The sequence below is a fragment of the Dipodomys ordii genome, unplaced genomic scaffold (genome assembly GCF_000151885.1).
Source record: "Dipodomys ordii isolate 6190 unplaced genomic scaffold, Dord_2.0 Scaffold37, whole genome shotgun sequence".
Classification (NCBI taxonomy): domain Eukaryota; kingdom Metazoa; phylum Chordata; class Mammalia; order Rodentia; family Heteromyidae; genus Dipodomys; species Dipodomys ordii.
The window spans coordinates 6,694,173-6,708,595 of NW_012267253.1; the positions used below are offsets into that span (position 1 = coordinate 6,694,173).

Below are 14,423 nucleotides of genomic sequence, written 5' to 3' on the forward strand. Positions count from 1 at the left end.
TGATACTTCTGAGGCATGTGTTGTTAGGAGACTTTGCTGTCTGGACAAACATCACTGGGTGTCCTGACACCAACCAAGAAGGCCATGATGTGACCAGGTGACAGATCTTCCACTGGTGGTGGGGAAACATTGCTATGGGTTATATAACCAGGCTCCCAGGAAATGGAGAACTGGAGCATTGGCAATATGCATCAGTCTGTAGAACTAAGGAGGGACCTTTCCCTGCCTCTGCCATAAAGGGGTCAGGCCCTTGAAATGCTCATAAAATTGTTGGGCCACTGAGCTCATCAACCAAGGACTGAGGCACATTGTCATGCAGAAATTTTTTCTGTGTGTGCAGTTCCAGGGCTGCAGAGTCTGAAGCTCTTAGGCTCATTTCTGGTCTGTCTGAGCACCCAGGCCATCGCTAACAGGACAGAAGTTGGCTTCTAAGCTGCAGATGTGGGCCTCACAGTCCTGCAGCATTTGAACCCTTTTTATTCTTGACTTTGCCATGGCTGCCTTCTCCAGCCTCAACCTTTGCCTGCCTAGTAGGCCTTTCTGACCCCCTTTCTCACTGTATTTTATTTCACAGCTAACTCTTAAATTCTGTCCCCTATTGAGATAAAAGTGCTAGTACTTTTTCTTAGTAAAGAAGACAAGGGGTCTTGAAAGGGGTACATGGCCTGGCCCCTCCCTGTGCCCATGTGCATGTCTCAGCCCAGCCACCTTGAAGTTGTCATACACAGAGTTTAACAGAGAAGCCAGGCATCCTTACACAGTTTGTCCTCTGCAGGAGCCCTGGGGTTTCTCAGCCCTGTCTAGGGTGGGCTCTCTGGCCATATCCCAGTTCTTCACTGAAGCGGGAGGGATGTGTGTTCTGGGAAGGCCTGACCCGGAAACTCTTTCCTGATGCCTGCCCTCTATCTAAGACCCCAGGCCAAGATACTCGCTGTCAGGAAGTAATGAAGATCCACAGGACCCTGGGAGAGGCTGTGGCTTGTGGGGATCACCTGCTAGGAGCTGGGAGAGTTGTCCTTGTCCTAAGTTGGTGTCTACCTTGCTGGGGGAACCCTTCCCCTTCCTCTGTTTGCTCTGTTGTCTTCAGAGGGGAGTAACAAAAGTCATAAAAATAGAGAGAACTAAATGGCATACCTTAGAAGGTGATTGCATTGAGCCATAAAGAAGAAAGGAAAGAGTTGGGCCTAGCAGCTCTAATCCATATTTCTAGCTCCCTGGTGGAGAAGGCAAACAAGTTCACAAGACACCTTCTCAATCAATGCCTGGGCTCAGTTGCATATGCCAGTTATGCCACCTACAGGGAAGCATGATGGTAACGTGATGGGCAAAGTGCTTGTCACTCCCAGTGACACAGGGAGAGTCACAGTTCAGGCTGTCCTAGGTATAAGTGAGACTCGATCTCACGAGTGAGACCAGTGAAAAATGAGCCGGAAGTGTGGCTCACATAGAGTAACTGCCTAGAAGCACAAGCCTTGAGTCCAATCTACAGTACAGAAAGGGAGGGGCGAAGAAAGGCCTCCCTACCTTTTCCTTCTCTTTCCATTAAAAATTTTTGGATGTTTTAAAAATATACTGACGGGGCTGGGAAGGTGGCTCAGTGGTAGAGCGCTTGCCTTGCATGCCTGAGGCCCTGGGTTCAATTTCTCAGCACCACATAAGAAAAAGAAAAAAGCCAGAAGTGGCATGTGGCTCAAGTGGTAGAGCACTAGCCTTGAGCTGAAGAGCTGAAGGACAGCGCCCAGGCCCAGAGTTCAGACCCCACGACCAGACCCCCAAAAAATAAATAAATAAAATAAAAAATATACTGAAAAAATGCAAAAAAAAATCCCAACCCATTTCATCACTTTTGAAAATCCAGTCCTTTATTACTTTGAAAAAATCAATTCCTTTTTCATAATTTCAACTTTGATTTGTACTTTCAGAATTAAAAAAGTATCAATACTGTATAAATGTACTCATACTGAAAAATAGACAAGAAGACTTAAAGGTTGGTCATGTTAAAGTCTTTAAAATATTCTCCTTGTACCCCACTCACAGTGGACATCTGATATGGCTTGTCCCCAGGGGACCATAGGGACACCTCTTTTCTTTTTTATGGTCAGTCTTTCTCCCAACCATACCAACTTTCTTACATAGGCACACACTTATCCTCTGACTCTGAACACATGAAATTAGGCCATGTCTCTGGCTCACCCTCACAGCCCAATTTACCCCAATATAAAGACATTTCTGCAACCCACACAAGCCCAGTTCTATCCTCAGGGGAAGTTTTATTGCCATTTGCAAAAGGTTTTCTTGCTTTTGGAAATATTCTCCCTAGGCCTGACCATTTGTTGCAGTCCTAATCTCAGCTATAAAAAGAAGGTGGACTAATTGTAATCCTGTTCATAACCCACACACAGATATATATATATATATAGATATAGATATATAGATATATATAGATATATATAGATATATATATATGGTGGACTATAGAATATACCCCCAAAAAAGGAAGAATGTATCACCTTAGAAAATACAGGTCAGTGTGCCCAAACTCCAGGCTCACTGCTGTTCCAATGCCTCCCATCACATAGTAGACATGAAACACATGGATGATGAGTAGCTGTGTAGCTATTGGACAAGGAAGGGTTCTCCTTTAACAAATAGAAAGGTGCCAGCCAGATGCTAGTGGCTCACATCTATAGCCTTAGCTACTCATGAGGCCGAGATCTGAGGATTATGGTTCAAAGCCATCCCAGACACAAAAATCCCTGAGACTTGTATCTCAATTAATCAGCAAAAGGCTAGAAGTGGAGCTATTATTCAAGTGGTAGAACACCATCCTTGAGTGAAAAAGCCAAGTGAGAATACAAGGCTCTGAGTTCAAGCCCCACTACCATCTCAAAATGGGAAGTTATGCTCAGCAAATGAGCATTCTCGGGATTCTGGAAAGAGAACACTAAAGGGCAGCCTAGGGCTATGAATGGGTGGTCAGCCCTTGGCTTTGGTGTTTTCTAATGGTAAAGGTGTGTGTGTGTGTTGGGTGTGTTGGGTGTGAGTGAGATGTGGATGGCTCATTTAACCACATAGATACAAGTGTATCTCAGGTTTCTTTTGGTGCCAGCTAGCTCTTGCGTCTTCGTCTGCAGATTTACAGCCCTCAGCCTCCAGGAGCCCATGCTGTCACCGTACCTGCATCCGTCTTCTTGTATCTTAGTCAACTTTACCTGTGTCCCCTAGACCCATTAGAACTTTTCAAAGTATTGTCAATGTCACTAATGTCATGTTATCTATTTAACTGATGTGTAACTGTGAATTTCCCAAATGTTAAGACAACCACACATCTCTTCTGGGGAAATAGCAGACGTTTTAAAAAGTAAAAATAAAGTCTTCTAGAAAAATAAAAAAAATCTGCTTTGCTGATCTACAAGCCTGAGTCACCAGGATGGACAGGTCTGGTATTTCTTTTTTTAAAAATTTTTATTGTAAAAATACTGTACAGAGGGGTTACAGTTACATGAGTAAGATAATGAGTACATTTCCTATCAAGCATTATCTCCTCCTTTGTCAAGTCTGGCATTTCAACACTAGAGGGCGCCAGTGGTTAAGTTACGTGGACAAGTTAGTTGCTCTTTTTTTTTTTTTTAATTTTATTTTACTTGTGAACATACTGTACAGAGGGGTTACAATTACATGGGCAGGATAATGCATACATTTCTTACCAAGCATTGTTAGTTGCTCTTGAAGGAAATTCTTGATCCTTTCATTGTCTGGTTACCCCAGAGAGGCAGATAGTATTGGGGGGCATAGCAAGTAAACTGAGTGAAAAAAAGGTAGCTGTTGCTAAGAGAAAAGGGCTGGACAGTTCCAAGCAGGGGGTTATTGCCTGGATGATCAGCCTGCAGATTTTCAGCCATCAGTAATAACTCAGCTAGAACTTTCTGTTTTTGTCATCTGAGAAAGCCACTCCCTCCCTCACTCCCACACTCCCACCATGCCTATAGCTCTGAAACAGCTTCCCCTTAGCAGCTCAGAGGAACTCTTCAACCAGGGCTGGGGGTGGGGTATCTGTGCTGTCCCTTCCCCTGGGCCAGAGACCACTGGCTCATGCAGGACAAGTAAGAAGTCTGGCCTAGCCTGCTTGGTTTCATTTCAGGAACATTTTCTTGGTTTTAAGGTGTTTTAATCGTTTTTTTCAAAGAACAGTTTTAGGTTCATAGCAAAATTGAGCAGAAAGTATTTGAAATTTCCCATATGCACCCAGCCCTATACATATATAAACTACCACCACTATATATTATATATAGAAGATATAACATATATAATATATAGCTTATATTATATTTATATATTATACTTATATTCCACTAATTTCAATGTACACTATTTTTCAGTTTCAATCAATTTAAAATTTCATTGTGGTGGTCTGAAATCAGTCATGGTCTAGCTTCTTTTCATTGAATATTTCTTTGAGAGAATGTAAAAGTACGCCGTTTGGCAGAGAGTCAAATGCAGTGATTTAGAGCTCAGGCTCTGAATCAAGACTCAATCGAATCCGGTCTTTGCTTCATAGGCACTGTTTTCCTGATTGATTACTCCTTTACAATTTCAGATTTTGCGTAAGAGCCACAATCTTCCATTTGCCTTTAGAGCGTGGTAATGGCTTGCACACATTCTGAAGAACACATTTCCTTTCTCCTATGCTTAAAGTTGTAGTGTCATGTGAAACTACTTCTTCTGGCTCAAGGTGTTAGTCTGGATTCCCAGAAGAAGCTTTGTTGTTGTTATTACTATTACTATTATTACTGTCAGTTGTGGGGCTTGAACTCAGAGCCTGGGTGCTGTCCCTGAGCCTCTTTGTGCTCAAGGCCAGCGCTCTTCCACTTGAGCCAAAGTGTTACTTCTGATTTTTGAGTGGTTTATTGGAGATAAGAGTCTCATGGGGATTTTTTCCCCCTTGGGCTGGCTTTGAACCACATTCCTCAGATCTCAACCTCCTTAGTAGCTAGGATTACAGAGGTGAGCCACTGACACCTGGCAATCTTGGTATTTTGTAGTACAGCTGCTTGGAGTTTTTGAAGTAATGGGCAAGGAGAGAAACTGTTGCTCTTATTCTCAGAGAAAGGTGGGCAGACGGCTTGTAGTACTTCCAGCTCCCATGGCTCCTCTGGGGCCCTTCTATAGAGCTAGGACACCTGCAGTCCCCAAGCTGCAGCCTCAAGCTTATACTACCGATAGCCTAAGCCCCACTTCCTCTTTACTCTGGGCTTCTGTAGAAGTTGCTGACCCTAGTGCACAGAGTGACCCAGAGCTCAGAGGTATTTAAAAATGGGTGGCTTCAAAACCACTGCCTCCCAAGATGTAGCGCTTAGATCTGAGTCCAGTCACAGGCACTTCATCTATGGGTCTGGCACAGGCTAAGCAGGTGCTCTACCACTTGAGCCAGCCCTATGTGCTTTATTTTGCCGATAGGGTTTTGCGTTTTTGTCCTGGGCTAGCCTCAGACTGTGACCCTCCAACCCATGTCTCCCATGTATCTACAAATACAGGTATCAACCACTGCGCCAGGCTCCTTCCTGTTCTTTGAAATTTAAGGTGTGTTTTATGATCTAGCATGTGATATGTCTAACCAATATTCCATAAGCATCTGAAAAGAGTTACTGGATACAATAGTCAATGAATGTCAGTTATATCCAGTTGATGGGTGTGGTTGTGGAGCCCACCTATGTGTTTAAAGATTTCTGCTGGCAGAACCTGCTCATTCTGATAGAGGAGTATTGAAGTCTTCAACTAACAGCAGGGTCATCTGTTTTGTTTTCCGGTTTCATCTGATATGTTTTTACATTCTCTTGTTAATAGGCATGCACTTGTTAGGTGTTAAGGATTATATTTTTGAAAGAATTTATCTGTTGCTTATTGTATAATGCCCTCTTTTACTCTACTGACTTTAATAAGCTGGGTGCTGGTGGCCCACACCTGTAATCCTAGCTCCTCAGGAGGCTGAGATCTGAGGATTGCAGTTCAAAGTCAGCCCAGGCAGGAAAGTCCATGAGACTCTATCTCCAATAAACTACCCAGAAAAAGTTGGAAGTGGGGCTGTGGCTCAAGTAGTAGAGCGCTAGCCTTGAGCACAGAGAGGCTTAGGGACAGAGAGCCCAGACCTGAGATCAAAGCCCAGGACCAACAAAAGAAGGAGAAAGAAAAAGGCAGAGACTCTTAAAGGAGTGTGTGGGGGTCGGGGGTGAGTGCATGTTTGGCAGGCACGCTGCCCACTGAGCTATATATTCCCAGCCCCTCTCAAAGCATATTAATATGGATGGGATTGGCAAAGCTGGGGGAGAACAATAGAAGGTGCGACAATGATTAAAATACATTGTACTTGTAATCTGACTTATTGAATTGAAGCCTCTCTATTCACCTACCTTAAAAAAAATCACAGTTGTTTTAAATTCCCGTTTCAAGAAGTCCAATCTACTTGCCCTCTCTGAATCTCATTCAGAAACTCTATCTCTTTAAATTATGAACCTACCTTTTTGTGTGCTTTGTCTTGAGGACACACAGTACACGAGGTAAATGGAGTGGTGGTAAACACAGCATGATGGTGCTATGTGAGGAGGAGTGTAGGTCCCGTGTGCAGGTCCCTGTCATGTGTGAGCATAGGCTGTAGACGGTGTGACTTTGCAGTCCTCCTCTGGCCTTTGGTGAATGGGCCCGAGTTGGGCTCTTGGGACAGTTTAGATCTTTCTTTTCCCTTGGGTCAGTTTAGAGCCAATGAAGCTCAGTGGTTCAAGCTCTGGTCCGAATTGTTTCTCCTAAGGGTAGGCCTTGTTGAGAAAAGCAGAATGCTCTGGCCTGTTTCACAATGGATTGCTTTTCCTTACTCATCTGGAAGTGTTCAGACAGCTTCTTGCTGGAATTGCTGTAGAGTGCCTTGTGTACATGTACCCTGCAGCAGACTAGTGGAGCGTATGTGTGTGTGTGTGTGTGTGTGTGTGTGTGTGTGTGTGTATACCTATATGGCACCCATTTGGGTCCAGAATTCAAGTGAACCTCTTCTAAAGAAATCTATTTAGTTCTCTTAGAAGCAGTATTCTGCTCCCCCTCCAAAGAGATACAAATGTAATGTTTGTTCATTATTATTATTAATTATGGTAATTTGTTATAAAGGTAAGACATGTTGCCAGGTGCTGGTGGCTTATGCCTGTAATCCTAGCTACTCAGAGGCTGAGATCTTAGGATTATGGTTCAAAGCCAATCTGGGCAGAAAAGTCCCCATGAGACTCTTATCTCCAATTAACCACTCAAAGACCAGAAGTGGAGCTGTGGCTCAAAATGGTAGAGCACTAGCCTTGAGCAAAAGAGCTCAGGGACAGCACCTAGACCCTGACTTGAAGCCTCATGACAGACAAAAAAGAAAAATATAATACATTTTATATATTTATATAATATACATACGTATTGTGTGTATGTATGCGTGCATGCATGTGTGTGTGTGTATGTGTGTATGTGTGTGTGTGTGTAACAAAACAAAAACAATAATGATCTGCAAGGTGGTTTGGACAATTTTAGTCCTGTGTGATGGGACCAATAGTGGATTTTATTTTCCTATTTTTAATTTTTATGCATTTCCAAGTATTATTAGAGGAACATGTGTGTACTAGTTTTACAATTAGTGGGCACTGATAGTTTGAGTTTGTAATCCTAGCTACTGTGGAGGCTGAGATCTGAGGATCACGGTTTAAAGCCAGCCCAGGCAAAAAAGTCCATGAGACTCTCACATCCAATCAGCCACTGGAAGTGTAGCTGTATCTCAAGTAGTAGAACACTAACTAGCCTTGAGCAAAAGAACTAAGGGACAGTGCTCGAGCCCTGAGTTCAAGCTCAGTACTGGTGTGCACACACATTCACACACACACACACACACACACACACATTCCCCACAAAGGTAATGTTTCAGTCAGTTGTGAGCATTTGGATGTCTTTTCTCCCTGTTTCCTTCCAGTCTGCAAAATGAATGTTCACCGTCGATGTGAGACCAATGTAGCTCCCAACTGTGGTGTGGATGCCAGGGGAATCGCCAAAGTGCTGGCTGACCTGGGCGTTACACCAGACAAAATCACCAACAGTGGCCAGAGGAGGAAAAAGGTAAGTGGCAATTTGGTGGAGTGTCTGGAGCTGTGAGCTGCCTTCCTGAGGGTATTCTGGGCTGAGGCGGAGATCCAAGCCATGGACGTCATAGCACTATGCCAGGAAAGAAAGCACTAGGGGCATTGTATTGCAACTTGCCAATCAATCTAAAAGTGTACATTGAGGATCTGTTTATTACCTGTTACTTTGTGCAAGTCAGTCGGGCACTGAAAATACTGGGTAGAGTCTGATCTTCAAAGAACCTATGGTTTTCCTAAGATGAGAACTCGCACACTATATACACATGTAGATGTTATTTGTGATATAAAGCTGAATCAATACATGCAAGCAGGTAATAGAGCCAGCCAGTGTCTCGCGTTGCTCTAATGAGAGAGCCAGCCTTGCTTAGATGGACAATTGGAGGGGCTCTATTAAAGAGGTGGTACTGGGCTTTGCTTAAAAATGTCAGTTGTATTTGGAGAGAATGAAAGTTGAGCTAGCTGAAAGCTCTCATATTTTCCTGTTTAACTGGCAAGTGAAATCTTGACTCTGCCCTCATAATATTAATTCAACAGTTGCTGTTGTATACCAGAGTCCCTGTCTATCCTCTGGACAATGTCTTCATTCCTGATGCTTGACCTTAGGAAAATTTATAAGCCTCCTTTCTTTTATTTCTTTTTTCTTTTTTCTTTCATGTGCACACACACACACACACAGACACACACTCACACAGACACACAGACACACACATACACATACACACACACACACCAAGTGCCAGTCCTAGGGTGTGAACTGTCCCTAAGCTGTTTTGCTCAAGGCTGGTGCTCTTCACTTAAGCCACGATTCTATTTCTGACTGTTTTAGTGGTTAATTGAAGATCTGAGTCTCATGTACTTTTCCCGCCCAGGCTGACTTTGAACTGTGATCCTCAATTCTCAGCTTCCTGAGTAGCTAGGATTACAGGCCTGAGCCATCAACACCTGGCCAAGCCTCCTTTCTGATGTCTTCTTGTTCTTCTCTCTAGCTTGTTGCTGGTGCTGAGTCCCCACAGCCAGCTTCTGGAAACTCTCCATCTGAGGAAGACCGGTCTAAGTCAGCACCCACCTCGCCTTGTGACCAGGGTAAGACTCAAGAGTTAATTTCCTACCCTTGAGCTCTGTCATTGGAAGGACCAAGAGGAGTGTGAAACCTCTGAAGCCAAGAATGGTCTTGTGCGCTGAAACAGCTCCCAGCCCAGGAGGTCCTCACGCACCTCTTACCTATGGTGTCATTATAGGTATTTCACGTTATGAGGCTTTCTTGAGGGAGGCAACTAGCTGACCGAGCTTTCCTTCTGTTCCTCACGGCCGTGGCAAGAGAGAAGGCGCAGGCAGGGGCTGTTATGGTTCTTTCTTCCCTGCCTCCTTTCCTAGCTCCCAGTGTAGGGAGGAAGGGGCTCTCCCCTAGTATCTGGCAACAGATACGTACGTCAAGGCACTTGTTTGTGTTTGGTGTGACACCCCACTCCTTGGCTCTGATCATTGTACCCCAAAAGCTAGGATCAGGTTGAGTTAGGGGATGGGATGGACGGGTAGGGATAGGAAGATGAAGCTGGAGATGAGACTGAGAAAAGAAATGGGGAGAAGCCAGCTCCACACCGGACACCCCTCTTTAGCCTTGCTCCCTTGTCTTTTTCCCTAAAAGACAATAAGTTCTGTAGACATAATAGATAATAAGAGTAATTTGAGAGGCAAGCAAGACTGCTGGGGCTGCCCAGGGACTCACACACTCAGTGCTTTCCCCTCTGATGATGAAACTCAACCATCTCTTGGAAGGGATGGACACATACATCTGCAAAGCAGGAATGGTCCTCAGGGCAGAACAATGGTCCCTGAATTTTCCATAGCCCTTATATATTCCCTTTCTTCATTTTATACTCTCACAAACTCTGTGCTGGCACTCCATTACTGCTTACAGGGGGAGAAGTGGAAGGTCAGAGAGTTGCAAACATGTGTCCTAAGGTCAAGAACGAAGTTAGTTGTAAGGGCAGATCTGTGCCTCTTGAGTAATCTGATTTTCCCTGGAGATCCTCATTTGTGAGACAGGCCCTCTCACTCAGAAGTAGGGACAGCTCCAGGGGCCAGAAGCCAGGCCTCCAGCCCCAAAATAATTGGTTTCAGTTCCTTCTCATGCTGTGTGACTTCATGCCAAAAGAGTTTTGACTCACGTGGCTGCTGGTGGCTCACACCTGTATATCCAGCCACTCAGGAGGCTGAGATCATGGTTTGAAGTCAGCTTGGGCAGGAAAGTCTGTGAGGCTCTTATCTCAAATTAAAAGACCAAAAAGCCAGAAATGTAGCTATGGCTCAGGTAAAGCACTAGGCCTAGCCTTGAGCACAAAAGCTCAGGAACAGTACCTAGGCTCTGGATTCAAATACCTGCACTTGGCACCCTCTCCAAAACAGGGACCCATTAATTATAAGTCACTTGATGACACTCTGAAATCTCTGAGTTTGTAGGTAGTACCTTCAGCTGCGGTGGGTATTATCATGTTCTCTTTTTAAATGTTGAGACCTCCTCTGGTAGGGCCAAAGAAACAAGGTCAAATGGTAAAAGAGACCTCAAGTCAAGTGCAGTGGCCATGGTTTGCAGGTATGTATCGGGCCTGGTATGCTACCTGCTTGTGCCTTTCAGCACCTCTGTTCAGCCCAAAGTAGTAATCAATGCAGGTGGTAATCAGTGCACTCATGGCTGGAAAGCCCTTTTCACAAGACATAGCATTGTTATAAAACAAAAATAAGCCTGTCTCTTTCCTTTCTCTTAATACTGTAGAACAAAATCCAGTGTGGTGACTTATACCTGTAACCTTTAGCTACTCAGGAGGCTAAGATCTGAGGATCATAATTCAAAGCCAACCTGGGCAGTAAAAGTCTGTGCGACTCTTCCCTTTAATTAACTAGCAAAAAGCCAGAAGTGGGGCTGTGGCTCAAATGATAGAGTACCAGCCTTGAGCAAAAAAAGCTCAGTGCACAGGTCATGAGTTCAAGTCCCAGTACTAACACGAGAATATTGACATTTATTTTCAAGCTTTGGTGTCTACAGACATCTAGGTTTTACCTCCCACAAAATCCATTGACTAATGGAGACTTTTAATTCTGTGGTGAGACTAAAATCCATATGTAATTAAGGGTGAATGATAGTTAGGCAACTACTAAATTGGAGACTCAGAAATGATGCCTACCTGTTCCCACCACAACCCAACCACTACAGTCCACTTCAGAGGAGCTCACCCCAGACTTACAAGGCTCTCCAAGCTGCCCTTCTGGGTTCTCTGGGCTTCACTCCTCCTTTAAAGAAGCTGAACATGGGTCTATCAAAAGGTACCATGTCACTCCTCTTCAATTCCAGTCTCTTAAGATGTGGCCTCGACTCCCCTTCATGAGCATCTTTTACAATCTGATCTGTGCTCAAGATATACATACCCTTTTGAACTCAGGCACTCCCAGGCAATTTAGGTCCCACACTCCAGAAAGCCTCCAGACTATGTCATTGTTATGAAATTGGATTGGGGAATTTCAGCCCCATCAGAGATAAATTTGCCACATGTCATCATGGAAAGCAATTCTTTTGTTAATGATAAAACCTGTTGGTCTTTTTGTTAGATTTTGTATGTGGGATGAATATTTAGAGTAAGCGTGTGTGTGTGTGTGTGTGTGTGTGTGCGCGCGCGCGTGCACCTGAATATTTAGAGTAAGTTCAGCCACAAAGCTAAGGGAAGAGCTTTAGAAGGTGAACATTTCCAAGATCCTATAGATGAAATGGCATTGCCAGTACCGATGTTGTAATTTATTTATTTATTATTGTGTTGATTATTTTTTTAGTTCAGGGCCTCACACTTCATTTGGCTTTTTTGATCAGGATGGCACGCTACCATTTGAGTCATACTTCCATGTCAGGCTTGTTTTTAAAATGGTTAAGAGTCATAGGTATTTTTCTGCCTGGGCAGAAGTTATTCAAACCTCCAGCCTCTCAGATCTAAGCCTCCTAAGTAGGTAAGATAACAGGAGTGAGCCATCAACACCTGGCCAAGGGTGATTTGTGATTAGCTGTTGCTCTAATCTTCTAATGCAACTTATGGGTAGCTGTTGCCTTTCGGTCTCTGCAGAGTTCCAAAGAAGGTCTGGGTTATTTCATGACAGCTAGAATGATGGTGTAAGCATTGAAGGGGCTTGCAGAGAGATGGCACTTTCCAATGTAATCTGAAGAGCTTTGCTGGCAGTGAACATCTCCGGGGAAGGGTTTACGTCCTCTTCCTCTTTGCATACTGAGGCACTCATTCCTTTATATTAGGAGTTGATGAAAGTGTGTAAGACAAACAGAGAACCATGGGATGACCCCTCTGAATTTGTTGTTATCAAGACCTGAAATAGGGTTGACGGGGACACCTCATGGGGGGGGGCAGTTCTGAGTGCTGAATTCTAACAGGAAGGGCTCATGAGGTATGTACTAATGCAGAATCTTGTATTTGGGGCTCTAGAGTTAAAAGAGCTTGAAAACAACATCCGGAAAGCATTGTCATTTGACAACCGAGGCGAGGAGCACCGGGCATCATCATCCACGGATGGCCAGCTGGCGGGCTCTGGCGAGAACGGTGAAGTGCGAGCTGGCCAGGCCAAGCGCCTGGGCCTGGATGAGTTCAACTTCATCAAGGTCTTGGGCAAAGGCAGCTTTGGCAAGGTCTGTAGTGCATGTGGGCAGCCCTGCTGGGTTTTTTTTTCCCCTACCCTGATTTTACCTCATCTGTTTGGTCTAAGATTTGATGAGGGTCAGCCTGGTCTCCTTACCTTGTCCTTTCCTATTGAGTGTAAATGGGCCAAAGCCTAGCAGATACAAGCCCTGGTTTTGCTGTTAAGGGACTGTGAGACTTCCTGTCATTTCTCCTGGATTGGATTAGATATGCTGCGTGTGGACTGAACTGAACATTTTGCCACTAATGTGTCAGTGTGCTTCTTTCTCCCTTCAGAGACCATCTGAAACTGTTACTTCATTATGAAAACTTGGAACATGAACTCTAGAGCCTCTGTCCTCAGTGAACTGAAAGATTCAGAGCATATCTTACCACATAGTCAAGTGTTTCTTTAAACCTGGTATTTAGTAAATGTTCTCTTTATCTTCTATAGGTGATGGGGAATTAAATCATTCTCTTATGTCTTGGATCAGGGTCCTCTGCCCTTGGGACAAGTCTCCATATTCTGCTCCCACTGAGATGAACACATGTTCTGGACTATGTCTTTCAGTGTGTTGAATAGACTATTACTGGTGATCAGCTAATCTGATGGCCAGATGAAATGCAAAAATAATCACTGTTTTAGGAAGATAGTGGGCCAGAGTCCAGGAAGCTGGTCAGCATTTCATCTCCGATCTGAATGTCCCTTTCCTCTTTTTAAAGCTGTGCTTACTAGTAGTTAGGATTTGCATTTTAAGAATCTCCCAAAGCAAAAGCTTTGCTCTGGGGACCCAAGAGAGGGGTAAGAGGAGGTGTCACCTGCCCTCAAGTATTCATGTGTCTGGGTTATTGAAAGCTGCAGTCTGTGAGTCAGAGGGCTTAGCTACAGGCCCATTCCAGGAGTCTTCACAAGGAAAGCTAAGGGAGCCCTAGAGCCTGGGGCCTTCTTACCATCCAGCTTACCTGGCCCTATCTCCTCCTGAGACAATGCTCCTGACTGGAGCAATCACATTCTTTAGAGACAGGCTAAATAAGAAACAGACCCTAAGCTTCTGGCTTACGGCATAGCTCTAGCTAGTGAGCTTTTATGGGTTGATTTCTTTTTAAGCAAGATTCAAGGAAAATAAGCACTCAGAATTTCCACATGGTGTAGGCAGGATGGGACCTTTGATGACTCTGGAGCACTTAGATGGTTTATTGGGGAAAAATCACAGCTAAAGTCTGAGCCAATTTTACAGAGCATGTTCTTTATGTGGGTGGTAGAACATCACGAATTCCCTTAGTAGGATTTTGAGTTCTGCTCCTTAGCTTTGACAGTGAACACTGGAATACTGCACTTAGGAGTTGGTTATTTAAAAAGAGAAAGACCTGTGACTTTTATTAGTAAGTCAGTGCCAAAATATCAAATAATAGCAAAGTCTCCAGAAAGTAGACTATAAGTCACCCTGTGCAGAAGGAGTCACATTCCAGCTATAAAAGAAACCTTTCAGGGCTGAGGGAGGTGGCTCACACCTGTAATTCTAGCTACTCAGGAAGCTGAATCTGAGGATTGCAGTTTGAAGCCATTCTGGGATAGAATGTTTGTGAGACTCTTATCTTCAAT

General features: G+C 44.1%; 1 protein-coding gene across 1 annotated transcript in view; it reads left to right on the plus strand.

The window, feature by feature from the left end:
• Positions 1–14,423, plus strand: part of Prkce (protein kinase C, epsilon) — a 435,536-nt gene that overhangs the window by 255,859 nt on the left and 165,254 nt on the right. Inside the window, exons 9-11 of the mRNA XM_013017906.1 lie at positions 7,988–8,130; positions 9,140–9,236; positions 12,632–12,831. Coding sequence (XP_012873360.1) covers positions 7,988–8,130; positions 9,140–9,236; positions 12,632–12,831 — 440 coding nt within the window. The remainder of the gene's footprint in view (positions 1–7,987; positions 8,131–9,139; positions 9,237–12,631; positions 12,832–14,423) is intronic.